This window comes from Ursus maritimus, unplaced genomic scaffold, assembly GCF_017311325.1.
Source record: "Ursus maritimus isolate PB19 unplaced genomic scaffold, ASM1731132v1 scaffold_12, whole genome shotgun sequence".
NCBI classification, from domain to species: Eukaryota; Metazoa; Chordata; class Mammalia; order Carnivora; family Ursidae; genus Ursus; species Ursus maritimus.
In genome coordinates, this window is record NW_024423564.1 from 68778470 (window position 1) to 68805789 (window position 27320).

Sequence of the window (27320 nt, forward strand, 5' to 3'; positions counted from 1 at the left end):
CGGAAGTGGCATTAGGTGACTTTTGAGGCTAGGTTGTAAAACGTGACCCAGCTTCCATCTCGTCGACTGGAACACTTGCTTTGGCGTCCTAAGCTGCCATGTAGAAAGTCCGACTACCCGGAGGCTGCCAGGCTATGAGCAAGCCCAGGCCACGTGGAAAAACCAAGTGTAGGTGCTTTGGTCACAGCCCCAGCTGAGGTCCCAGCTGATAGCCGGAATCAGTCACCAGACATGGGAGTGAAGGGGGCTCCAGCCATTGAGTCTTCCCAGCTGGGGCCCCAGACATCCTGGAGCAGACACAAGCCATCCCCTCTGTGCTCTGTCTGAATTCCTGAACCCACAGATTCCATCAGCGTAATGAAACGGTTGCTTTAAATTGCTAAGATTTGGGGTAATTTGTTACACCCCTGCTCTGTCCCTTTGATAATCTGGCTTTTCTACAAGGCCCTCAAAGAGGCTCCACCTGGTCCTTCAGGCAGGGAGAAGGGAGGTAGAGTCGAGGGGGGGTGGGGGTGGGGGGGGGACACCACCTGAGCTCACTCTTGATTGTCACCTTTCAGACCTTGAGATTCATAGAGACAATAGTGCTTACTCCCCTGGATGGCAGCACGAGGCCGCCCTTCTGGTCAGGCTGCCAGGCCCAGACCCTGCTTCTGCTACTCTACCCTGAGGCTTATCATGGCAGTGCAAGGCCCATGGCAGTGGCCCATCCCTTTCCAGCTCCTCTTGTGCCCTTTTGAGGCTGAGGCCCGAAGAGGGGTCACTCTCTTCCCATCTCCGAAAATACAGCAAGAAGGGAAAGGCATCACCATTTGGCTGGAGGGTCCGAGGACTGAAAGTAGAGTAGAGGAGAAAAACAGGACGGCCTTGCCTTCTGCCTAGAGGCTGGCGACCGGGCCAGGCGGCTGTTCCCGGGCCCTGGTGTCTGGAACCCTGAGTGGAATCATCCAGCAAGCAGGCTCCCCTGGTTAGTGGCTTACCTGGCAGGCAGCTGGGCCAGCTGTTCCAGTTCTTGCTCCATATGCTCCTGCAACTCACTGGGCCTGAGCAGGACCTGGCAGATGGGGCAAATAGGGGCCTGGCTGTCAAACAATGCTGCTGCCTTTTTCTTACCTGGGGAGGGAAGAAGAGACAGACAGATAAGCTGGGCTAGTCTGTGGACAGAAACCCAGTGTCCCAATCCTCCAGTCCCAGCCTGCTGCTTCCCAGTGCTTCCTGGCCTAGAGGCGGGTTGAGCCCAAGGGTCTCAGAGACCATGACCATTCACTCTTCTCTGTGGCTCGGGGCCATGAATGGCACCTCCTTAGCCAGCCGCCCCTCTGGGAAATCTATCGGGACACAATGCTCTGTGCAACCAAAGCTGGATCACTTCATTTCATACAGGTTAGTGAAGGTCTTGGTTTAATCATCCCATCACCCAGAATATTCAGTGCCCCCTCTGTCTCTCCTTTCCTCATTGCTTTCATATTCTCCAAATCTGGAGAAGGAAGAAAAGAGGGAGAAAGGGGATTCATTCCTGCAGTCATTCAACAAACATGGTCTGAGGTCTACGCTGAACCAGCCCCAGGGCAGAGCAGTGGGGCCACAGAATATAATCAGATCTAGTCCCTGTCCTCGAGGCCCTCACAGAGTGGGAAAGCCCAGAAAGGACCCATGTGACTTCTGGGGCAGTGTTCTCTCCCATTCCTCACCTTCCCAGGACTCTGCCCGTAGCCTCTCCTCTCCCTATTCTGCATGCCGGATAATCTTTTTCCTTCTTACGGCCCTAACTCCCATCTGTGCCTGTAGACTCCGGAATCTGTGTCTCTGCCCCAGATCCGTCCCTGGTTCTCTCGGCCTCTGTACCAAAGCGCCTAATGAACAGCGATGCCTGGATGTCCCCCAAGAATCTGAAACTCAATGATCCAAAAACAAGTCCTTCACCTTCTTCACCCCTTACAAAAGTGCTCCCCTTCCGCACTGCCCATCTTAGTTAATGACCCCTGCACTCGCCTAGTCACCCGAGCCAGGAACCTTCGCCTCCCCCGAGGCCCCTTCCCTTGCCTTACTCTTCCTCTCACATTTGTTTAACCACCAGGTCCAGTCCATTCTGCTTCTTCAATATTCCTGGAATCTATATTCTCTATAGAGAGGGTCTCACTACCTCTCACATGGATAACCTCATCGGTCTCTTATAAGCCTAACAGATTCTGGATTTCTCCCTCCAAAATACCCTTGAAATTGTATGGGAATACAAGTGGGTATTGTGCTGGCTTATGCTGGCTTGTGGGCCAGCTGGGAGCCTGCACTCTGTCCCCACTGTGCCCCAACTCTGTCACTGTCTCTGTTGTTGATGGTGATCAGAGCACACTATTCTAGGAAGGAGGCTGAACGTTGCCTAGTGCATGCCCTTTGGGGAGCCTACACCCTCTCCCTGTCACTCTTGCCACCCAGTGCTCCTCTGCCCTCTGCTTAAGGTGTGGGTTTGAGGGGGCCTATTCTTCCAGAAACATCCTTGCCTGTCCACGTAAACGCCGACTGTAGAAAGACTTCTTCAACTTTAGCCAAGATCTTTCTCCCTGCTGCTTCTTCCCACTGTTGTCCAGAGAGGGTCAAAATTAGCTTTCAGAGAGATAAAGCCCATGCCAGTAAGGACCAGGCTGGTTGAGTTGGGTTGCCAGAATAAATACAAGATGCTCAGTTACGTTTGAATTTCAGGTAAACAATGAATACTTTTTTAGTATAAATATGTCCCAAATATTCCATGGCATGTACTTATGCTAAAAGTTACTCATTGTTTTTCCAAAAGTCAAATTTACCTGGAGGTCATGTATTTTTATTTGCTAACTCTAGCAACCCCATGCCTGAAGGAGCTCCCAGTCCAGACTGAGCACAGGACCCACCTCCCTTTGACACAAGGTTGAGGATGGTCAAAGCTCTGAAGCCCAGACTGGGTCATCTGAGAGCTCAAAGGAGGGAGTAGTTCATTCTGGGTGTGTGTTTTGAGGAGTGAAAAAAGAGAAGTCTTGACCAAAGAAATGAAATGTAAGTTGCACCTTAGAATGGTTCCAGGCAGAGAAGGGGAGCAAATGAATGAGTTGTGAGTTTCTTGTGGGCAGAGGCCATTTCTTATCCAACTTGATATTTATAGACAATTGAAACAGACCTGACATTGACTAGATGTGCAGTGATGAAGCAAAGGAAAGGAAAAGAGGAAGGGAAAGGCTGTAGGAAGAAGAGCAGATCGTCCCAGAAGCCGGATGATCTTCACAGAGCTGGGATGTCCACTGTGGAGGCTTGCTGTGTGCCACGGTGGGGTAGGTGCGGCTCTAGTCTGTGTGCTTAGGTCTCTGGGACGGAAAGGGGTCCTACTGATCATGTGCCTTGGTGGCCATGCCTCAGATGCTCAGAGGACAGCTGGAAGGCAGTTCTGAGTAAAAGAAGCAGATGTGGCCTGGTCTGGAAGGTGGCAGATAAGGATTCTAGTCTCAGCTCTGCCTCGAACATCATTCGGCCTGAGAATCTCAGAAGTGAGTGAGACCCTAGAAATTCTGCAGGCCATTACCTTTGTTTTACAGAAGGGGAAACCGAGGCCTCCAAACCGGATAGTGACCCCTGTACTCAGCTCATGACCTCAACACTTCATGTATTTATTCACTCAGCAGACATTTATTAAACAATTATTTTACTTCAGGCATTATTCTAGGAGAAACCGGAGTTCAGAGATAAATAAAACATATTCTTGGCCTGAAGGAGATCACAAAGTAATAGGAAAGCCAAAGAAGGGTCAGTGGGTCCAGCCAGTGCCACCCTGGCCAGGGCTGAGGGATGTGCGAACGGGTGCTCCAGGGTGGGGGCTGGAGGGGCCAGAGGGTGGTTGGTAGGGTCCAGGGGAAGGCAGTGCCTGATGGAAGGCATGAGGGGTGAATAAGGGAGAATTGACAAGGCTGTGGAAATGGATCATTGAGGCAGGGCCTGGGGCATGACTGGGGGAAATGGTAAGGGAGGAGACCTGACAAAGAGGAGGATCCAGGCCATGGGGTCTGAGCTGAGGTGGAAATATCAGGGGTTCTGCCCCTTTTAGCCTGGGCCACCACCTCTGGCTCTTAGGGATTCCTAGAGCCCAGAGTCTTCCCTCCAAGGCTGGGACCAGGAATCAGCATTCCTATATACTTGTTTCGCAGTTCATCTGCTTTGCTGCCACAGAGATCTACTTTTCTGAGCTTGGCCTCGGTTTCCCCATCAGGACAATGGGCCCTCTTCCTGGCTTGAGCTTTAGGAATAGCATTGACAGGGATCAGCAGAGTGACCCTGAAGCCTATGCTCTCCATCCCACCCCCATTTTCTCAGGGGTTAGAGTGGCAGGTGTCAGCCTGGCCATGGGCCCCCTGTTTCCCCTCCCCCGCTGTGTTCCCTATAATTTTATATTGAGACCTGTGGTCATGACGTGGGTTTTACTGCACTAACGACATGGCCTGCCCAGGTTTAATGACAAAATCCATACTCTGGCCCTGGGCCTGCTCCTCGTTTGCATAATTCCCAGAATACAGCTCCCTGAAGCTTTTGACCTGGGCCATTACAGTGGCCATAAAACGGGCCATAAAACCGCTGGGAATGGCCAAGAGGAGGGGGCTGTGGTCTTGCAGGGGTGGGAACGAAGTCCTCAGCCCCCTACTCTTCCCAGGCCTGAGAGTAGGCATCCTGGCCCTTCTCTTCCACAGTTACCAGAATCTGAGAGTCCTTCTCAGGCTGGCCAGGCCTCTGGAATCCCTAGTGCGGTTGCCCATCTAATGTAGGAATCCCTTCTCCAACGCCAATGCCAGCATCACAGGTAAGCACACCGAGCCCTCCAGAGGCTGGCTGTCGGAAAGCATCCTCTCCTCCTTGAGCAGCCCTCATTCCTGCCCCTGTCCCCCCTCCCCCCCAGCCGGCCAGGCCCTTTGCCACAGGTGGGTCTAGGTCATGCGGGCCTAAGTTGACTTGTCCCTCTTCAGGAGGCCTAGCTCCACGGGGAGGTCAGGTAGCAGGCTGAGCAGCCTCGTGGGGAGACGTGGGAAGCATGAGGGACTGGGGACAGGGACCCGGACGGGCTGTCAGTGCTAAAGATGATGAATGGGGGAGGTGAGGCGGGAGGCCCAGTGTTATCGGCGGCGGATGGCGGTGCGGGCGCTCGCCGCTCCTGTTAATCCCCGGGCGCTGCCTCAGCCCTTGCACTGATAACGAGGAAATGGGACTGACAACAATTTTTAGCTGAGAGATTCTTCACCAAAATGCCAGGCGGCCCGAGGTCTGACAGCGCCTGATTGAGTGTGTGAGTGTGTGGGGGGAACGCCCGCGGCCCCCTCCCCTCCCACGCAAAGATGGATCGCTCATTCCGCCTCCCGTCCACATTCATTACCGCGCCTCCCTCCCGCCAGCGCCGCCACCTCCGCTGCTCCGCCCGCCGCAGGTGTCCCCCAAGCAGGAGGACAGCAGGGAGCAGAGGGGCCTGACCGTCCCCAGCCTTCCGCAGCGCACCTCAAGCTCAGAGAGCCAGAGGCGATGACAGGTGTGTGATCCGTCGCCTCGAGCTCTAGCTGGGTGACCTCCGCGAGGTCCCCCTCGCCTTCTGAGCTGCTTAGAATACCTCCCCACCCAAGACGGCCAGGCTCCGCCAGGGAGTGACCGGGCGCAGGCTGTGAGGACGGGGAGGCACGCTGAGGAGAGCCGAGCGCTCAGGCCGAGCAGCCCTTTCCTCGCCGGGCCGGGCTCCAGCTGTCCCGCCCTCAGGCACCGGGGCCCCAGATCGGCCCTCTGCTGCCCCCCTCTGTCGGGAAGTGCTGACCGTGGGGAGCAGGCCACTCCAGGGCCCGCGCGAGCGGCTCCTTCTCCGCCATCTTCCATAGTGAAGCCTGGCGCAGAACTGGACACGGAGGGGTGGGGGCTCATTCAGAGGGAAAGCCCTCCCTTCCTAGATCACTAACCCACATCCGACCCGGCCATGCCCCGCCGAGCCACTGCTTCTCTGGCTTGGCCTGTTGGGTTGTGTCCTACTTCTGATGCCCGTGGCTTCCATTCTTGCCTCTCTGCTCAAGCAGCAGGTCCCATCTTGGTGATCTTTTCTCTGTAGACCACAAAAGGCAGGGCTTGACTGCCCGGTGTCTGATTTCAGAAGGGGAAGGGTTAAAATAAGGGTGAGGGTACCACTAGTGACAAATGGCAATGGAACCTGGGCCTTTTAAGAGAATATATGTGTGTGTATACAGGTGTGTGTTGTGTATACGCGTCTGTGTCCCACCCTTCCCTTCACCGAACCCCCAACAGAAGGGCTTCCATTTCCTGGTGAACAAGACACAGAGGAGCCTTCAAGCAGAATTCAACAGAGCTGTCCCTTACTAGCTGTGAGACCCTGGGCAAATCACTTAACACTGCTGAGCTTGAGTTTTTCCTTGTGCGAAACAGGTATAATAATACCTAACTCCCAGGACTTCTGTGAGGATTCGATTAAACCAGGGCTCTGGGCAAAGTGATGAGTCATTATCATCTCTGGTAGGTTGCTAGCAGTTTGTTGTTTGTGCCTGTGTCTGTGCCCTTCCTGACACCAGCCTGGCCTTGCCCTGTATCCGGGCTTCTTCCCTGCTATAGTCAAGATTGTGCACCATTCTGTAGGTACCCTGGCCCTGGCCCTTCTGGCCTCCACGGAGGTCCTTCTTCCTATCCATCCATACCCATATATCTTATTGATTGGTTTGTAGGCCAGTATATCCATCTGTCTGTCCATCTAACCATTTATCCATCATCTGCATATTACTAATAATAACTGTTTATTGAGCGCTGTCGTACATTAGGCTGTAGGCTTAATGTTGCACATATTTTATCGCGTTTCGTCTTTACAACAGTCCTGTGATGTAGATATTATTATTGCAATCACCCTGACAAGGAAAATGGGGTTCGGAACAATGAAGTGACAGAGCTAGAAGGTTCAGAGCAGGATTTAAATTCAGGTCTGTCTGACGCCAAAGCTAGCGCTCTTAACCACCGCATAGTGCCCAGCTACTTACCTAGCCATCCACTCACCCAGGCAATAATTCAATAGTATTCGACCCAGGTCAGCTGGATACTGACAATGGGCCCGATGCCGTGCAGTAATGAACAAGACAGGTACACTCTCTGCCCTCAAGGACCTTAGGAACGGACTGCAGAGAGGGGCATTAAACCAATGTCCCCAGAGTGGTGTTAGAGAAAGGGAAGTACATGGAACTGTGGGACTATATCAGCTGGCCTGGGGTGAAGGGAAGGACATTCAGGCAAAGGTGTGAAGGATGACTGGGAACCAGTCAGGCAATGATTGTGGGAAGTAGCGTTCTAGGCACAAAACAGCGTGTTCGAAGGCACAGAAGGGGAGGAGGACCAACTGAAGAACTGCAACGTGTCCAGTGTGGCTGCAGTGCGGGGCTCCAGAGGGAGTGAGGGGCAGAGTGCTGACATATAATGAGAGAGAGGCCAGATCCTGGAGGACTTTTTAGTTACGTTAATGATTTTGTTTTTGATTTTTTTAATATACAGGAGAGTTTTAAGCAGGAGAGAGACGTATCAGACTTGCACTTAAAAAAGATCATTCTTACTGCAGAGAATGGTCTGAGGGGGTGAAGGAGAGAGTACAAGAAGGCTGTTCAGAAGGTGATCTCACTAACTCAGGTGAGACATGTTGGTGCCTTGCTGGAGGGCGATGGTGACGATGGTGAGGATGGTGAGGATGGTGAGGATGGAGGTGAGGATGGAGGTGAACAGAAGGGGACGGGTCGGACGTGGGGGTGAAAGGACGGGAAGGAGCCACGGGTGACTCCAAGGTTTCTGGCTTGAGCAAGAGGGGGAGGAGCAGCAGGCTTAGTGAGGAGGAAAATGAGTTCAATTTTGGATGTAGTGCTTAGTTTGAGGAACTGTTAGGACGTCCATGTGCAAATGCTTTCTAGGCACTCTGTGGGAGCCAGAGCCAGAAGGAGAGTGCAGACATTGACACAAAGGTGAGCGCTGAAGTTCCCCAGGGCATTCGCTGTGCCTGGCACAATGTCTGGCATATGGCGGTAAGTAAATACTCATGGAATGAAGAAACCAGTTACCGAAGCTGAAAGTCGATGAGTTCAGCTAGGGAGCAAGTACGCAGTAAGAGGCTGGAACAGAACCCTGACTGACTCCAACAGGTGGAGGAAGTTTAAGTCATCAAGGACTAAGAACAGTCAAGAGAAGGATGAAAACAAGTGTGATGTTATTAAAGCCAAGAAGGAAAGAGTTTCAAGGTGGGGGGGTGTCACTGATAGGGTCACATGCTGCTGAGAGGTCAAGAACATAAGGCATGAAAAGTGTCCCTTCCACCCATTGTATCCACAATACAACCATCTACCCCCACTTCATCCATCCATCACCATCCAGACCACCTAATTATTCATCCTGCGCCCTCTCGCTCTTCCCCTTTTTCCTTCTCTTCCCTCCAGAAAACCATGATTGGCGCCTCTGCTGAGTGTGGGACAGGAGGAGTTAACATGCTGACAGATGGCATTTTTTACCTTCAGTCAATATGAACAAGGCCCCAAGACTATGATTCCAAACATCTGGATTTCATCAATATGTGATCTGTCATCGTATATTGGCATTCCCCAGTCCCTGCGCCAGAGCAATGCGGCTGGTTTTATTAATACGTCAAATACATTATCCGTGTAATACACTTGTCTGGCTGGGGCCTCCCGCTGGGGCGGGGCGGCGGATTTGAATGTATGATGAATCAGTTTGCATTACATGTTCGTAAGTCATCATTTGTCAGGATTAATAGGCATCCCTGGTCGAGGAGGTGGGGGTGGGGCAGCCAGAGGAGAGATGTGCATTTAGCGATGGCCCATATTTATCTGCCAGTACCAGCGGATGCCTTGAAAACAACCTTGTACCCTCCTGCCCAGACCCCAGGGCAGTGGCTGGTGCTCATGGGGAGGGTGACATTTTTAGCAGTTCCCGAGTCACTTGGAACCAAATAGGCCTCTCTGTCTCTGCTTTGGGCTTGCCAACCAACCAAAAACGATATGGGAATGGCCATTGGCACAAGCTGGCTAACTCTTACTCTCACCCTGAAGGACTCAGAAGTCCTTCTTCCAGGGAGCCTTCCCTGACTCCCCCCAGACCATACTAGGTGTCTTCTCTGTGTTCCCATAGCCTCTTGTGCCAGCTCCAGTGACACAGTGTTACAATTGTCTATTCTATGTCTGTCACCCCCTTTAGACTGGAAATTTCTTGACGGCAAGGATTAACTCGTTTACTGCTAGGGCTCCACCATCGAGCAGAGGACATAGCCCCAAGTAAGAGAATAGTAATAGTGATAATAGAAACCAATGATATTCTTTGAATGAGTGAATGAATACCCGACGGTTGACCTTGCTCGACTCTCCAAAGGATGCAGACGTTAGCTGGGAGACATCGTGGGAGTTTTCTCTGACTTCTCGCCCCCACCCTGACCCTTATCTAGGGTCTGGTCTGGTCATGTATCCTGCTACGTAGGCCTTTTCCTTCCTTTGCTCCTCTTCCTTCCAAGAGGCGGAGCAGACCCTCTCACACAGCACCAGTTCCTCACATGTGGCATTTATACACAGATACAACACACAGGGTGACACATTTATGCCCGCATGCCATCTTCCCTTCTCCCACCTCTGCCTGCAAAAGCTCCGATTGGCACTGCCTATGCCACATGGCCTCCTCCCAGCTCCGGGTCCTTATGAAACAAGAGCCTGGCTGGTGCCCTGACCCCTACGGTGATGGATGCTATTTACCGTCGCAAGCAGTAGAGGGGGCCTGGATTGAGTCGCACACGTCTCCTGGGTGGCCAATGGCAAACTTATGCAGGACATCCAGGTGGAGGTCAGCCTGTGGACAGGTGTGGGCTCAGACTTGGGCTCGAACTGGAGCCAAGGGCTCTGGGCCAACACATGATCAAGTTCACCGAGTCTGGGGCCTGGAACCCCAACTGTTGGCCCCATCAGCCTTTGCTCCACCGAGTGCAGCAGCCAACCTATTTAGAGACTGGTGGGACTTCCGGGGTCTCAGCTATTTCATACCCCCGACCTTGGCTGTCCCCAACACAACTGCAGCCTCTCTCCTCTTCTGGAGCTACAATTCTGTTCCTCCTCCTCCCTTAGCTAATAACTTCCAGACGGCGCCCTGGGCTGGGCCGGCCAGGGGCGGGTGGGGCAGATGGAGCCTCTCGGGGTTCCCTGGGATTAGCCCTTACTGACTGCAGAAAAGGGCTCAATTCAGGAAAATCTCCTCTCAAGGTGTGTGCATGTGGGGGTCACTGGCACGCCCCGGTAGGTGCTCACACACGTCTGATAAACACACCAGAGCACCTCTGCCTATATGTGAGTGTAGACGGAGGGTACCTGTATACTCTCCCCCAGGGTCTTCCCTGCCACGGAGCCAAAATGCTAGGACTGTACTGTTTCAAGTCAAGTCAATCCAAGTGTGCTTTACCCCCTGCTGGCTCTGACGCTGGGCTTATAAAAATGAAGTGGGAGCCTCTGCAGCTGTGGGCAATAAATCCTGAACCGCCAAGGAGGGCACGTTACCTGCTTTCTGGGCTGATGGGTGGGACTAGGGGCACTGAATACAAGTGCCCGCGGGGCTGGGTGGGCAGCGGGCCAGCTCCTCGGCCTCAGGCACTGCCTGCTAGCCCAGCCCAGGCCAGCTGTCTCCCGCAGACCTGCAGGGTCAGGAGACCCACAGCCCTAGGCGCTGGGCAAGGACCAAGAGAGCAGCAGAGGGAAGTAGAGGAGGAGGGGGCTGGGGTGGGGAGAGTGAGCAAGACAGGCACGTGCTGCGAAGGCTGAGGGGAGCCCTCGCATCTGGAGATCAATTAGCATCAATTACTGACTTCATTTAATTGTCGTCCAAGATGAATTTGTCATTTTTAGCTGGGAATTAATGGGAGACCTTCACCTCTCCCTGGCAGCAGCCGCGGAGCCAACAGCGGTCACCTCAGTCTCCTAGGAGCCCTGAATCCTGCGTGGGGCCCAGGCCAGGCTGGGGCAGGCGGCTAGCAGGGCTTCTGGTCCCCCGGCAAGCTCTCGCCTGCCCCAGGCCCAACCAGCCTGGCCCACTAGCCCAGGGCCAAGGTGGGGGCCGCGGGTCCCGCAGAGCAGTCCTTTGCAGCCTCTGGCTTCAGCCAGAAATTAATTTGCTGGGCTGAGCATGTTTACCTTTTCCCAGCAAAGGCGAGACAGTAAACAGCGGACCGGCGGCTGAAATTGAATTGATAACTGCATCAACGTGCCAGATAACGCCTAAAATAATACGCCGATAAGGAAATTCGATTTGATTTGCTGCTGCGCATCAGATTGGCCCCATCTGTAGCTGCCTGTAATCATTTTCAATTGCGTTGGGAAACCTTATTTGTCCTTAAATATTTCTGTCATTTTTCATTGCCGGCGACAGATCCTTGGGCAGGTGGCAGGGGTGCACTGCCTCTGTGGGCGCGGGGCAGCGGCCCGAGGAGGAGGGGTGGTGAGGACTCTCAGGAAAGGAGGCAGGGAGCAGGCAGCCGGGCGGTGACAGCTGTTCCTCCAATCAATCACGCTGTCGACAGGGAGGGACGACTGGCTGGCAGAAATTGAGTTTGCCTCACAGGGGACGATTGAGCAAATTAATAGCCCATTAGCCAAGCAGTGACCTGAGAAATGAAGGTGCAGGGGTTCCTGCTCACTCAGGCCGGCTGGGGTGGGGCAGGGCAGGGGGGGGGTCTGGGGAGGAGGTGGGGGAACACGGGGAACACACGCATGTGAGGTGGGGTGGGGAGCTGTTGGTGTAGGAGGAGAGATGTCAAGTTGGGGGAGGTGGGCTGGAGAGGCGGACAGCCCTAGGAGAGATGCTGGGGAAGGCGGGGCGGGGTGGCTCCACTGATGACTCTTTACCATCTTCCCATCATGCCCTCCGGGACTGAGTTCCGTGCCAGTAAACTCTCCTTCCTTGGTCCCTAGATACTTCCTTTACTTCCTCTCATCACTTTCCCAGAAACCGGCACCTGCCCTGGAGACACCACTCCCTGGAGTCCTCACCACTGCCAGCTCTTTATTCTCCCAACTCTGGGTTCCTTGGGTCGGGCCGGGGTGGGGTCAGTGTCTTCCTTGTGCTCACCGCCACTTGCAGCCCACCGTTTCTTCACTCTATGGGCTCTGAGGTCAAGTCCTCCCCCTGCCCCTGCATCCCTCATCACTGGTGTCCCCCATTCTCCATAGTCCTCCAGGACTCTGACCCCCATCACTGACCTCCTCAGTGGCTGTTCTTTTTCCCTGGACTCACTTCCTCCTGGAGGACCTGGTCACCAGCCTGAATGGTTGTGATAGAACTCCCTCTCCCCCTGACCCTCCTACGCCTTGCACCCATCATACTTCTTCTATCCTCCCATCTCCTGGGACACCACTGACTCATGGATTCTAGCCCGAGTCCTAGGGCCCATCGCTGCAACACCCTCTTGCTTCTGCCTCCTCCACCATCCAACTATTCTCCTTTTTGTCTCAGACACACAGGCGGCTAAACGCAGCTGGGGAAAATCACAAAACCACGCAGATATGTGCCAGTAAAAATTCACAGTTTCCAATCTCAGCACTACTAAGCAATCCCTTAACATGCCCTTGATCAGCTCTGTCTCTCTTTTCCCACAGAGACAGTCCAATAATATTTTACTCTCTGGAGTCCCCCACCCCATCTTCTGTCCCCCTCTCTCTTACTAGGTGGCCTTGCTTCCCATTTCGCTCAGAAATCTGAAGTCCGGGGTGCCTGGGTGGCTCAGTCATTAAGCGTCTGCCTTCAGCTCAGGGCGTGATCCCGGCGTTGTGGGATTGAGCCCCACATCAGGCTCTTCTGCTATGAGCCTGCTTCTTCCTCTCCCACTCCCCCTGCTTGTGTTCCCTCTCTCACTGGCTGTCTCTATCTCTGTCGAATAAATAAATAAAATCTTTTTAAAAAATTAAAAAAAAAAAGAAATCTGAAGTCCTTAGGTATGAATTTCTTCAGCTTCCAGATCCACACTTGCCTCCTATCTTCTTCCAGTTTCAGTGGAAGAGGTATTCATCTTCCTGTTCTCACTATAATCCCTTCTCCTGAGTTTAGAATCCCATTCCTGCCTATGTTCATGGGGGAAAGCTGCTGCCTATGTTCATGGGGAAAGCTCCCCTCTCTCCTGTGCCTCCCTCCATCAGCATCTACGAGCTTGGAGTCGCTCCCACTGCAACAATGTCAACAACTCATCTCTCCCTTCTGGATGGCACCTTGTAGCTAACACCCTCCCCTTCTCCTTCCCGGTTCACCTAAGATGCTCCAAAGAGTTGTGCTTGCTGTCCATCCTCCTTTGTCTCCTAGCACTTCTTAACTCACTGCGGTCTGCATCCCCACCACCCACTGTCAATCAGGCTGCTCTCAATCAGATCCTCGATGGTCCTCGTTCCCCAGATGTGATGGCTACTCCAGTGATATTCATTTATTCGTTAATTCACTAAATATTTATTGAGGGTCTTCCGTGTGCTAGGCACTGCATCCAGGTCTAAGGATACAATAAAGTCTATGTCCTTATGGAGCTTACAAAGTAGGAGGAAACAGATACAATAAAATTATACAAACAACTGTAAAATTGCAGTCGTGCCAAAGAGAGGTGAATGGTGCTAGGGGAACCTATAAATGCAGATTTGCCCTGCTCAGAGGAATCCAGAAAGGCCTCCCTGAGGACGAGACACAGGCTGAGAGGTGATGGATAAGTACGAGTTGAAAAGATGAGGAGGAAGGAAAGGGATAGCATCGATCAAATACTTCCTCCCTCCACACCGAGCACTTTACCATTCCATCACTGGGGAAATGGGCGTGGAGAAGCTCTGTAACCTGTCGTGGTTACCCTGTAAGCCATGCTGCTGGGCTCTCAACCCCGGCCGGGCGATGCCAGGACCCACACTCCTGCCCCCTCCACTCCGCTCCCTCGGACACTGGCTAGTACCTTGTCTCCATCTCCTCCTCTCTCTGCACGCTGGCTTCCTCAGTCCCTACCTGCAGTCCTGGTCCCTGCCTGTCACCGTGCACCTGATCCCCTACTCGGATGTTCCGCAGGCTCTTCAAGCACAGTGTGCCTGGAATGAGACTTGTCTTTCTCTACCCCTGCCCTCCTCCTGCTCTTCCTATTTCCATGCCTGGCACCACCCCCTGCACCTCCCTGCTTCAGCGGTCTGGACTCGGACTCTTTACTCTGGCCCCTACATCCAGTAAGTTTACATCTTAGCTGAATTTACCTGCCAAGGACCCCCAGCACCGTCTTTTCTCTGTTGCTTTAGTTCAGGCATCATCTCCAGTCTTTCCTGTCAAGTCTCCTAACGCATCTCTGCCCCCTCTAATCCATTTCTATCTCTACAGCCAGCAGGATCTTCCTAAAACACATGTCGGATCCTATCGTTCAGCCACTTAAGACCCTTCCTCGGTTCCCAAAGCCCATGGCATAAATTCCGAGCTCCTTATCATGCAAGCCCCTCTCCAGTCTCATACCCCCTCCAGCAAGGCTGTGGGCTATGGCTGGGTAAGGCCCGGCTCTTCCGTCTTGTTCTCACTGCCAACAGTGCCCACTCATGACATCCACCTCCCCATGGGCAACCTGTAACCCCTATTTGTTCTTTAAGACCAGACCCAGACGATACTTCCTCTTTGAAGCCTTCGCTGATATTAATTGCCTTCTCTTTCTCATGCTGTTTCTTATATGTCTTTACCTCTATTACTGCACACATCCCACCTATAATATTGCAATGGTGTGTTTGTCCATCTGTCTCGCCTGGTAGACTCTGAGCTCCCTGAGGTCAGGGAGGTTCTCCGATTCACCTGGGACACTCAAGACCCGACACAGGGTCTGGTACAGAGCGGGTGGTAGCGGCTGCTGAATGATTCAGTGGCCGAATGAGTGGGAGGAGAACTTGAAGGGACTGCAGGGGAATGTCTGAAAAGAGAGTGAAAGATGGGGTGGGTGGGGGCTGGAGGTGTGGGGGTGAGAGGGGTAGGAAGAGGGGAAGGCAGGCAAAGCCAGGTCATGCTATCAATTTCTTTTGTTTAAATAAAGCCCTGTTGCGTGGTCGGTGACAGGCAGAAGCCCCAGTGACTTCAAAAGGGAGAAGCCCTCGAAAGACAGAAGCTCCAGCTTTCCTAGAAACATGCCAGTGTCCGCAGAGCTGGTGGGAAGAAGGTGGGCCGTGGTCACGTGAACACACTCCTAGAAACACAGACAGACCCACCAGGACAGACGGAGACCCACGTGCTCAGAGAGGGTCTCCAGTAGCCTCCCCTCTGCGGGCCTCTATGCTAGCCCACCACCCCACCCGGAACCCCTGGGCGGCTCTCTCTCTCAGCAATTTCCCTACCCAAGAAAGCTCTAAGGGTTTCAATTACCGGCGCATGGGATTTAGTGCCCTGGGCTTCTCTGACTGGAGGAGATTTATTTGAAGGTTTAGTGTCGTGGAGAATTCACGTCTTCACTCCCAGGAGCCCAGCTTCCGTCCTGAGCCCCTAAATCAGGAACCAAGATGGGCTATTGTCACTTACCGCATTAGCCTCGTTAGCGGACCAGGAGGGGTGATTAATAGCAATGCACACACAGCCCTCCTGCTCACTGGCCGCTCTGTCGCTACGTGTGACCCAGGGAGGGGGTGGGGAGCGGCTGAGCCGACTCTAGGATCACTCAGGGGTCTGCACGAGAGCCCCCGCCCCACTGCCAGGCAGGGAAGTCCCTGAGGCTCTTCCAGATCTGGGGACAGTTCTGAGATGAGCAAGCCTAGCCTGCTGGAGGCCTCTGGGTCCTGACTCTTGGAGGGGGGACAAAGCGGGAGGGCACGATGGGGGCCGGTCTAGGATAAGGCCCAAAGTATACACCTGTGTGTGCGAGAGACGTGTGCACGGCGTGGGGTGGACGGAGAGAGCAGGGAGTGTGTGTGTAGGAGGCAGAGAGCTTATTTCACTTCCCAGACCCTCTCAGAGGGCTTACTATGGGCCAAGTGATATTCTAAGAGCTGGAAATACAGCACTGGAGAGGACAGACAGGGCCCCGAGAAAGAGGAGGGGTGTGTGTGAGAGAAAGGAAGACGTGTGTGAGAGAGAAACGAAAGCGAGCAGTTGGGGGAGAGAGAAGTGTGAACACAGGAGCCAGCGGAGAGGGAGAAGTTCACAGGGAAGGCAGGGGGAGGTCTGTGTGCGGGAGCAGGGATGGGGAGAAGGGCAGGTGCAAGGGAGTGGCTGGGAGACATTCGTGTGGCAGGGTGGGTACGTAGACAGGATTGGGATTGAGAAGACACACGTATGTGGAGAGGGGTGCAGAGTAGGGCACACAGTGAGGGGAGGAGGGGGAGAGGGCGGGTGTCTGATGGAGATGTGTGTGTGAGGGAGAGGGGCGTGCGTGTGTGCACGTGTGTGTGCGCATGTAGCCAGACGGGGTGTGTTAGGTGCTAGAGGGAGGAGTGAGTGTGAGAGGGAGCGTGCATAAGGACACGATGGGAGAGAGAAGGGTGGGTGTGTACTTTCTCTTCTTGCTTTGTCTCTGCCGTTCCCCATCTCCCCTCCACAGCCGCTGAGTCAGGCTGACCCGGGCTTGAGTTTCAGTTTTGGGTCCTTCGCTCACTCACTCATCTGTTCGTTCCCCTGACTGTTACTGAGCATTCACTGGTCTTTCCTCTCAGTGCCTCATTTTTCTTACCCGTAAAGCGGAGACTAACAGGGCGATTCTGATAACTCGGTGAAGTAATTTATTAAAATGTCTTGCGAGCACACAAAATTAGGAGCTAGATGCGCCCTGGCCCAGCACCTGGCGTGTGGGTCAAGAAACAGTAGCTTCGGAGCTCGGGCTCCCCTGCCAATCCTGCCTCCCCCTGCCCTTCTTTCTCTCTCTCTTACCTCGTGAGCTCACAGTCACAGCTGAGCCATAGTATTAATTATTAGAGCCAATTGACTGTTTAGACTCTGATGTTTTAACTAATCACCACTAATGGCAGACAGTGGTGGGCAATCACAATCATTTAGTTCCCAGGCAAACCCCTTCTCAGAGTTGAGAGCAGACCGGGGGCTGGGAGGGGTGTGTGTTCAACAATAACTGGGACTGGCAACGATGGGAGGGAGGGGATTCCTGACGCCTCAAGGAGGCCCCGCTCTCCTCCCTGGCCTGCTCTGGGCCAGCAGCCTAGGGCACAGGGGCCCTCTGGAGCAGTCAGGTGCCCTGGGGTGGGTCAGTGGAGTCCTGCCTTGAAGTGGGTTGCCTTCCCTCCCCATCCTCTCACGTCTCTGCCCTTTGGCCTTAGTCTACCCTTTGACTTAAAATTCTGTCACGGGAGTTCAGTCTCCAGCAACTACCACCCTGGGCCAGAACTATCCTACCTGCTCCCCTCCCCGAGTTGCTTTTCAGTTGTAGTTCCTAAACGTCCGCTTCCAGGAAGAGTGGTTCGGACAGAGGTTCAAATCCCACCTCCTCGAGGGGCATCAGCTGTATGCTGCGTGGGACAGGAAGCTGCACCCTGTCCATTTTGGCTGAGGGCCGCAGTGAAGAAGCTCCCCCGGAGGGCGCTCTGTGCTGCTGAGAGTGGAGAGCACACCAGGGGTAGGGGTGTGTCCTGAGCTCTGTGCACCTGAGAGGCCACCTGCTTACTCGCCCCGCCTTCTTCACACTGAGGCCTCAGAGCCCTCGCCTGGGAGCAGCCCTGCCCCACTCGGAGGCCCCGGGGCCATCCTACACCCGCTCCAGCCTAGCTGGGGAAGCCAGAGCCTCAGAACTCAGGAATGCCAGCTTCAGGGCAGAGGCCAGGCGGGGCGGGACCGTAGGGTCCAGATGTCCCGGAGGGGGTGGCCTAGGCGTCCATGGCCAGTAGGTGTCGCTGTGGCTCCAGCAGTGGGAGGGGGTGTCAGGCAGGGGGCCCTGGAGGAGGCCCAGGGGCTGGAGGCCCTTTGGTCTTCCTGCCCTTGCCTCAGGCCTTTCTGCCAGGAAAGCTTCTTCCATGCGTCTCAAACTTGACATGTACAGAACTCTAAGAAGGTCATGTTAAAACGTCAACTCGGAGTTGGTAGCTCTGACGTGGGGCCCAAAGATTTTGCATTCCTACAGAGTCCTGGGTGAAGCTGATGCTGCTGTTCTGCGGACCCTCTGAGGGGCAAGGTTCTAGTCTAGACAGCTGCCTGGCTGCGGGACCCTGACTGTGCTCCCTTCCAGAGCCAACCCTCACCCTCCCTAGTTCCGCCAGAAAGCTACTAGACGAGAGGCCAGGGGTAACTACTAGGGATCCCCTCTTTTGGAGACGAGCATGAAGCAGGCAGTTCGTAGGGAGGCTCTGAAGCAACACCTAACCCCAGCCCTGAGTCAGCCCAATCCTACCACCTGGCTCAACTCCTAAATTTATTTATATTTTTTTAAAAAAGATTTTATTTAGTTGACAGAGAGAGCACAAGCAGGGGTAGCCTCAGGCAGAGGGAGAAGCAGGCTCCCCACTGAGCAAGAAGCCCCACATGGGGCTCGACCCCAGGACCCTAGGATCATGACCTGAGCTGAAGGCAGATGCTTAACAGACTGAGCCACCCAGGCGCCCCTCAACTCTTCAATTTATTTTTTTTTTAATTTTTTTTAAAGATTTTATTTATTTATTCGACAGAGATAGAGACAGCCAGCGAGAGAGGGAACACAAGCAGGGGGAGTGGGAGAGGAAGAAGCAGGCTCATAGCGGAAGAGCCTGATGTGGGGCTCGATCCCGTAACGCCGGGATCACGCCCTGAGCCGAAGGCAGACGCTTAACCGCTGTGCCACCCAGGCGCCCCTCAACTCTTCAATATAAATCTAAACCTGAATCTAATCCCAATTCCACAAAATAACCCCAGTTCCCACGGTCAGAGCTACATCCTGATACCAACCTCAGCCCAACTCTTGTGACCCCCTAAATCCAACAATTGTACTATCCATTGCTTCAGTGCTGTCCCAAGACTGAATGTCCCCCTAGCCTCTCTGATAATCTTCCTCGTCCTCTACCATACTTTCTTCTCAATACCAGTTTGAGTCAGGAAAGTGGGGCAATAGGATCTGAGAACATTTGCCTCCTCACGCTGGTCCAGGTCTTCCTTAGCAGCAGGGCTCAGGCATTTGCCCCAAGCAGAGGGAAAACGCAATTTGGCATTCTAGCTGACAGGAGGCATTCCCACACATTTTCTGGAACGTCCCTTTCTGCTGGGGCAAGGGGCAAGTCTTGTCCTTATGCTATGTTCTCCTAAAGGCTCCATTTTTGAGGATGTGGGGAAGGCAGGGAGGAAGTATGTGCTTTAGCCCAGCCCTGATGGCAGGTGAAAAAGGAGTGTGTGTGTGTGTGTGTGTGTGTGTGTGTGTGTATGTGTGTGTGTTCGGGGGGGGGGGTGAAGCAAGCAAAGCACCCTCTAGGGCTTTTTTTCCCTAAATCAAGGTTTTTCTGAGGGGCCGTCCTCTTTGCCCAGCTCTGTCTACGATCTGGCCCTCCTGGGCACAACAGAAGCTGATTCTTACGGGTCTGACATTTTGTGATTTTAAAGAAGGAATGCAATTTTAAATAGGAATAATTTGGTTTTGCCCTGGTGGGCTACCCACTGTGACCCACTCCCCAGCCCTGGAGTGCAGGAGATGGGTCAAATCAGAGAATAACCATCTGTCACACTGGGAAGCACTGAGTAATAAAAAAATACTGCCAAGTGTGTCAAATACTTCTGCCTTTAAAAAGCACTCCCCTTCTCCACTTATAAATAGCTCTATTTAGGGAAGCTGCTTTTGCCTTTCTAGATCACCTCTGCATTTACAAAATAACTCTATAGTTTTACAAATTACTTCTCATTAATCATTTAAATGAAAAGATCCTTTTGAATACCTTAGAAAAGTTATTTAACTTCCTTGTGCCTCAATTTTCTCATCTGTAAAATGGAAAGAACAGAAGTAGCTGCTTCACAGGGTTTTGCGTAAAGTCATTTGAATAGTGCCCGGTGCATATCAGGCCTTTATGTCAAGTGTTTGCTATTATTATTGCTGCTGTTGTTATTACCAATATCCTGGGATATTTAGCACCTGAGATAGGGAAAGTCTCTTTAGATTGGGATAGGTAATTGTCCAAAGGCTGTTGCCAGTAAGCTTAAAAATGAAACTCTTGGGGTGCCTGGCTGGCTCAGTGGGTAGGACCTGTGAATCTTGGGTCATGAGTTCAAGCCTGACGTTGGGCATGGAGCCTAATAAAAAAAAAAAAAAAAGAACTACAGAAATGAAACCCTTGGCTTCCATAGTCCAGTGCTGTGTTCTGTCTACCACACTAAAAACATCTGGCCAAAGTAATCCGTATTAGGAAGCAAAGACTGACCGAGGAGGAGGGTGAGTCCAAGAGTCCCCTGCCCTCTGCTAGGTCTAGGGCATGGGAGGGAACAGAGGAGGCGGCCCTGCTCCCCCTTGTTGAGTAGTGGGAACTGATGGGGGGGGGGGTTCGTCTCAGCGGAGGCAGGAGACTGGGTAGGCTCCGCTCCCGGATCTGTTCCGTGGCTGCTGGCTGGGCTTCCATGACCCGGAAAGACAGCTGAGGAATGACACCATGGCAGCTCTGGACCCAATCCCCCGACCAGAAACGTTTTCCTCTCCCCTCAAGCTCCTGTCTTTTTCATTTGCACGTTGGCATTCTCCTCCGCCCGCGCTCCCTGCGTTCTGTCCCGGTGGCTCAGTCATAGGCAGACTCCCAGGGCCAGGCTTGGGCTAAAGGAGCCTGGGAGGGTGGAACATGAGTTTCAGAGTCGGAGAGATCTGGTCTGGGCATCTACCTCAGCATTACTAGCCATGTGTCCTTTGGGCAAGGGCCTTACTCTATGTGAGTCTTCGTGTCCTCACACCTAGAGAGAGGGGAGAACACTGCCAGCCCCCCAGGCTGCTGTAACAAGCGAATCAGTGTGCATAGCTGAGGCACGGAGACTTGCACGGAGTAGGTGTTCCTTCCTGCCCGGCTGGGAAATGGGGGTGGCGGGGGCTGCTGGAGGCCCGGGAGTGCGGGGGACCGGGCGAACAGCCTGGGAGCCTTTGCTTACAGGCTCTAGAGTTCCTCCTTCCACACGGGCCTAGCCCTCCCCCAGGCAGAGTGGTCAGTGGTCATCAGGACAACACTGGCCTGTGTCATGAGGAAGGCAGCTGTGTGGGGGGTTGTGCTGGAGGTTATGTGCCAAGAAGACCCGAGGCAGGGGCAGCTGGGCAGCCTGGCCAGGCACAGCCTGTTACTAGCCGCACCCTGGGGCTCTAAGCCTGCCACCGCCAGCACCCCCTAGCTGAAAGTCACCAGTCCTGGGCTCCAGTGTCCTAGTTCTCAGTTCTAATTGTGGAGTGGGGCTGAGGAAAGGAATCCAGTGAAGTCTCCCACAGCTCAGGCTGGGTTTGCTCAAGGGGGAGCCTGCCCTCTGCTCTCTCTCCCTCTGTCCACTGGTCGATCTGTCACTTACTCTCTCTTTCCTTTCAATTTTATCATGACCTGTTCCCAACTTAGTCCTGGAACATCCTCAGAGTTTGGGGGCCAGTGCTTGGGAAAGAAAAGCAGCCCAGGGTCCAGGGCTGGTCACAGAAGATCCTACTGCAAGGCTAAAGGGGGAAACACGGGAGGAGAATAGGGTTGGTGCTCAGAGGAGGAGAGGTCTTCCTGGAGGAGGGAGTGCCAGAAGTCTGGAGGGTAGGGTAGATGGCAAGAGAATGAAGGGTAGAACAATAACCAAGGCAAAGGTGGGGAGATGGCCCAGCAGGGCTTGAAAGCTTGGCTGGAATAGAGGAGGATAGAGGGGTCATGGCATCTGGGTGATACTGCCTGGTGGGGGCTCCCCTGGGCCTTTGTTCTGTAGGCATTAGGAGCTAAGGGTGTGTTGTGAGCCAGGGAATAACACGGCCTTGGCATTTCAGAGCTGGGAAGACTTATAGACCATGCTATTGACACCCCCCCCCCCAATCTTTAGACAGGGCATTAAGGCTTGCAACTAGAGTAGTTGCAGAAGGACATGTCTTGTCCTTTGCCTGCAACTCTCAAAAGCCAGGCACTGGCCCAGCATGAAGCAGTTCGATCCTTGCACACGGTGGAGGTGGCTGGGATTATTGCCCGCATTTACCTGATGGGGAGTGAGAGGAGTCAGATGAGATGCCTGGGAGTCGGGGAGTGAGGGCGCACAATGCAGCTGGGACTTGCAAGGTTGGGTTCCTTAGCAAGGCCTGTAAGGGCATTCATGGGTAGACCACTGTTGACTGGCCAGCCTCGTTCTTCCCCACTTCCTGCCGCGTACGCCATGGTTCTGGCCACACCGAATTCTTTTAGTTTCTCAAGTGGGCCGTTTTCTCTCACCCGTGGGCCTTTATATACATTATTCTCTCTCCCTAGATGGCAGACCTTTCAGATCTTGGCTTCACGGTGAACTCCTCCGGGAAGCCATACCATTTGAATCTCTAGGCTCGAACGTGTGTCTCCATAGCCTCCAAGCCTTACCTGTCACCTTGTAATTACACTTTTCTTGTCTGTCTTCTCAATGGGGCCTGGCACAGTGAGTGATGTCAGATGCACTCAGGCCCACCCCAGCCTTCCTCACTGTGCACCAGCGGCTGTGCCCCCCCCCACGGGAAGGGGGGTGCGCCTGGGCTCAAAGAACACAGGGGATGCTGAGGGTGGTCCTGGGCCTGCCAGGAGCAAATGGTCAGGAGGGGGCATGGGAGAAAGCAGTTTAAGTTCAGTGCAGGACCTGGCCTAAAGACTTCGAGGAGAAAGCAAGTTCCTAAAGGCTGAAAATGTGCCTTTGAGAGGAAGGCCCTTGAAGGGTGGGGAACACCTCATGGAGAGCAGAGGACTGTAAGCCTGGGGGCAGGGGGATGAGTGGGAGCAAACGCGGACAGAGGAAGGAATTCAGCCCCCTCCTTAGACTCTCTCTGCCCAGCAGGGCCTGGGCTGCCCACCCCGCCAAAGGGCATCAGGTAGGTGATTGCCCGGGAGGTTGTCCTTCTAACATGCTGAGCGGAGCGGCTGAACCGGGCGTCATAAACCACACCCGTGAATCCCGGTACCAGGTGCCTGCTCCCCAGCTCGGGGCTTACCATGAAAACGCGTTCTCTGAGGACCATACCATGGGCAGCACCCCATGGTCCCAGAGCCACCCACAGCCCCAGGGTCTCCTGTCCATCCCTCCTAGTCTCCGGCCTCCTATCTGGCTTTGCCTTGGGCTGGTGACTGTCTCTCATTTCTCCTACAGCACTTTACAGCTTAACTTGGGCCAGGGTCCACAGCCTGCACGCCTGTCCATGCAGCCTCAACTTAAGCCAGCTGACTGCATGCACCCCTTTTGCCGGCGCTCTACCTCCTCAGGCTAGGAGCTCCCCGAATGCAAGGGCTTTATTTTAGCTCACCTTGTTCTTGGGTGCCCGGGTGGCTCGGTCGGTTACGCATCCAGACTCTTGATTTCTGCTCAAGTCATGGTCTCAGGGCCATGAGATTGACCCCCATGTTGGGCTCCGCGCTCAGCGGGGAGCCTGCTTTAGAAATCTCTTTCTCCCTCTGCCTCCCCTCTCTTTCTCTCTAAAATCGATCCATCAATCAATCTTAAAAAAAACCCCAACAATAATCTTGTTCTTTGTAGTTCCCAGCCTAGGTGTTGTTTATAAATATATGTTAAATTTAACTATTGGGAGAGACAGAGAAGTATAAGACACAGGGATGAGGGCTTTGCCTCCCTTAAGCCTGCTTTGTTACGTGTAAAACCGAGGCAGTAATCCCATCACCTGGGATACTTGGGAAGCGTGAGATTAAGATTGACATTAGTCCACCTTTAAGGGGTGGATATTCTTGTTATCTTTATTTCACAGAGAAGTACACTGGGGCTCAGAGAAGCTTGGGGACTTGCCCAAGGTCACACAGCGGGGAAGTGGAGGCGCTGGGATTCAAATCTCTTACCTGATCAGTGGGGTATGGAGATCAACCTGGAGCACACAGCCTGGGAGGGGGAATCAGAGAGGAGAAATAGTTGGGGGGCTCCTGGGGTGAAGACTTGGCCTTGTCTTCTGGGTGCCTGATGAATTCTGGGAGAGGAGGCAGGCCACAGGCACAGGCAAGGCAGCGGGTGGGCTGGGTAGAAGGGCATGATGGTAAGGGAGGCTTGAGATCAAAGCGTCTGAAGGCGGGAGAGCTCCTGGAGATGGATGGCAGAGACGAGTCCACCCAGCCCGGGTACCCTTCATGCCCTGGTTCTGCAGGCAGGAGTGGGGCCTGGCCACCTGCCATCCTCCTTGCACCTGGGCTGGGGCCCAGCCCATGGGCAGCCCTGGGCTCCAACTACCTCTGCCCCCTGGCCCAGCAGCAGGCCCAGCTGGCTCACCTTCTCAATCAATACTGCGCTCTTAATGGGCCCAGCCACCAGCACCAACCAGGGGCATTAAATGTTAATTATATCTATTTGGATTTGAAAAATTTTATTACTCAAGTTAATTATGGCTGGAGTCATAAAAAGGTTTCAGAGTGAAAGGGCTGCCTTATTGGGGCCACTTTCCCCAAGACAGATTGGAAAGGAAAAGAAGAAATAAAAGCAGCTGGCTCAAAGGGCTGGGCGCTCTCCATCCACTAGGCTCAGAGCCCGGGGCTTGGGACCTGCATCCTCCAAAGCCTGAAGTAGAGCTCACCCCCCAGCGGTGCTGGTGCCCAGAAGACAGGAGAGGCCTGTCTACTGACTGGGAAGTCAGGAGAGAAGGGCCCCCTGCCCGTGAAGGTCCAGGGAAACTGCTGAGCACATGTGGGCTCCCAGTGATCTGGGATTGAAGGATATGCCCAGGGCTCCTCTCCAAGTGGTCTCGATACTGGGAACTGCTCCAGCCCGGCTCCCCACCCTGGCCTGGCCCCACCCAGCCCAGTCTGACTGCTTCCTGCCAGCCCCACTTATGATTCATGGGCCTGACCTTCGGCTATAAAGCGTTCCCTGTAGCAGGCATAGAGGCAGGATTTACAGCTCTGGGGTCAGCTGTAGGCAATGACACACACAATCGCTGACTCACAAGGGTGCCCCGTTTCCAGCCCACACATAACTCTCTTTTGCACATGCAGGTACACATGCACGCATCTTGACAGAGACACAAACGCACCTTCGTGCCCGGGAGCCATCCGACTCCCGCATGCAGTAATGGCGATTCTATTTGTGGGGCAAGTATGGGGTATTAGGTGCTTAACAGGCATTTGTCTCATCCTTAACACCAATCCTGTAAGGTTGAAGCAGTGTTACTCATTTTATAGAAAAGGAAGCAAACTAAGGCTCGGGAAGGTTAAGCTATTTGAGCACATGTGCCCTCCAAGGAAACCAGCCAGCTCTACAGAGAGCCGCGATGCCCGCACTGGCGGCCAGGAGAACAGTAAATCCGTCGGAGAACTGGCACTACAGCAGCCTGGGCGGGGGGTGGGGGGTGGGAGGGGAGGTAAGACTGGCCATCCCATCCCTCCTCCCTCTTCCCCATCAGAGGAGCTGGAGGCTGGTTCAGAGAAGGAAGGAATGTTCTAGAAGCAGACCTGACCCATGTCCCCCTGCAAAGTGATAGAAGGGAGATTAAAAACCAGGAGAGGAAGGCCTTAACCAGATATGAGACTGGAATGGAAAAGCGCACAAACTTTTAAAGGTCAAAAGTCATTGGGAATTAGGGAGGAATTAGCCCATGTTGTGAAGGGATCAACTGCCCCTCCGACAAAGGGTATTCGAGAAAGGATAGTTGGTAGGGAGGGAATAGGTTTCATATTTGTGTCTCCCAAGTTGAGCTCCTCAACATACTGGTTTTATTATCATTACTATCATTCTTGTTCTTATCACTATTCTCTTACTGAGAAAACCACGTAGAAGGAGTCTGCACTCCTCTCTTCGGCTCACGTAGCATTTGCCTCTAGTTGGTTCCTCCCATTTTTTGGGTCTCAGAATTTCTGCCTTTTCCCCAAAGCTGGTGCCCACTGTCCCTTAGGGCCAGCCTTCTTGGTCCTCAGCAGGGACCCCACTCTCTCAGCTATTCCTCATTCCTCTCACTCTTGCATTTCTGCCCCTAGGTTGGTCCTTTCTTCTCTGTCTTCAAACATGTGTGTAATTTCTCTCTTACCATGGCCAGCCCTTCCCTTGACCTTGTTAATTCCTCTATGCCCTATCTATGTTTCTTCTGTCTTCTCATCTGCCTCCTGGAGTAAGGGCCTTCACCCTCTGGGATGGAGGGCCCATCACCGCTGGCGTCACTACCATGGCCTCACCCCCAGCTGCTCACTGGTGCCCCGTGGAAGCCATGACCCTTAGGCCCTCTGTGGCCTCCTTCTCATGGCATCCATAGCTTTTCCCCATGCTCCTGCTCTGCCACCTCACCTCACCTCTGCCGTCCCTGCTCTCTCTGTCACTCCCTCCTCCTCAGCTGACTGGATGCCAGTATCTTGTCTCTTCCCAGTCCTGACTCAAGGCTCACTCCTGTGCTCTTTGGTCCTAGAGAATTTGTCTTCTTACCCCCGGGGACTACATCTTCCTCCTCCTTACGTGACTCCCGAAGCTGCCCCCAATTTGATGTTCCTTCTGAACTCCCATCTGAGTTGTCAACTGTCCGAAGGACATAACTACTAAGATGTTCTACTCACACTTCCAACGAAACATGCTGAAATTGGTCTTCATGATCCTTTCTTTAAAATGGCTCACGTTCCGCCACCTTGTTTCTATCCATAAAATAACTATTGTTTTGGTTGCCTAGCCTCCCCAAACATCAGATCCACTGATTAAATTAATATACTGAGCAAATATTTTCCAGGTAACTCTCATGTGCAAAGCCCAAGTAGCCCAGGGTGGTGGGGGTGGAGATGGGAGGCAGGACAAACAGGGAGTAGTAGGATGCCACCAAGGGGGAGGGCTCTGGGATCGGTAGATTTGGGTCCAAAGCCTGACCCCACCACCACTTGCCAGCTGTGTGATATTAGGCAAGTTACTCAGAGTGAACTTAGAGTGCTTCCTATTTGCCACGCACTGACTTCAAGGCCTTGCCTTTCTAATCCACTTCATCCTTACTACCATCTTCACAATATTACTATAATCATTCCATTTCAGAGATTGGAAAAATGGCACAGAGAGGTTAAGGAATTTGCCCAAGGTCACATAGCTTAGTAAGGGGCAGAGCCAACGGATAGACCCAGGCAGGCCAGCGTCAACACTTATGACCCCTTCACTATATTCAACCTCTTAGGGTCTCAGTTTTGTTCTGTTTTGCTTACTATTGTGTCGCCAGCGTCAGGAACCCATTAAATATCTGTTGAGTAAAAGAGTACAAATAAGTGGCTAAAATGCACCTG

The 27320-nt window shown here is 53.4% G+C and overlaps 1 protein-coding gene across 6 annotated transcripts in view; it reads right to left on the reverse strand.

The window, feature by feature from the left end:
* RNF220 (ring finger protein 220) overlaps positions 1-27320 on the reverse strand; it is a 212723-nt gene that overhangs the window by 33913 nt on the left and 151490 nt on the right. For all 6 annotated transcript variants that reach the window (XM_040627381.1, XM_040627380.1, XM_040627379.1 and 3 more), the window contains exon 2: positions 981-1113. In XM_040627381.1, the coding sequence (XP_040483315.1) occupies positions 981-1113 (133 nt within the window). The remainder of the gene's footprint in view (positions 1-980; positions 1114-27320) is intronic.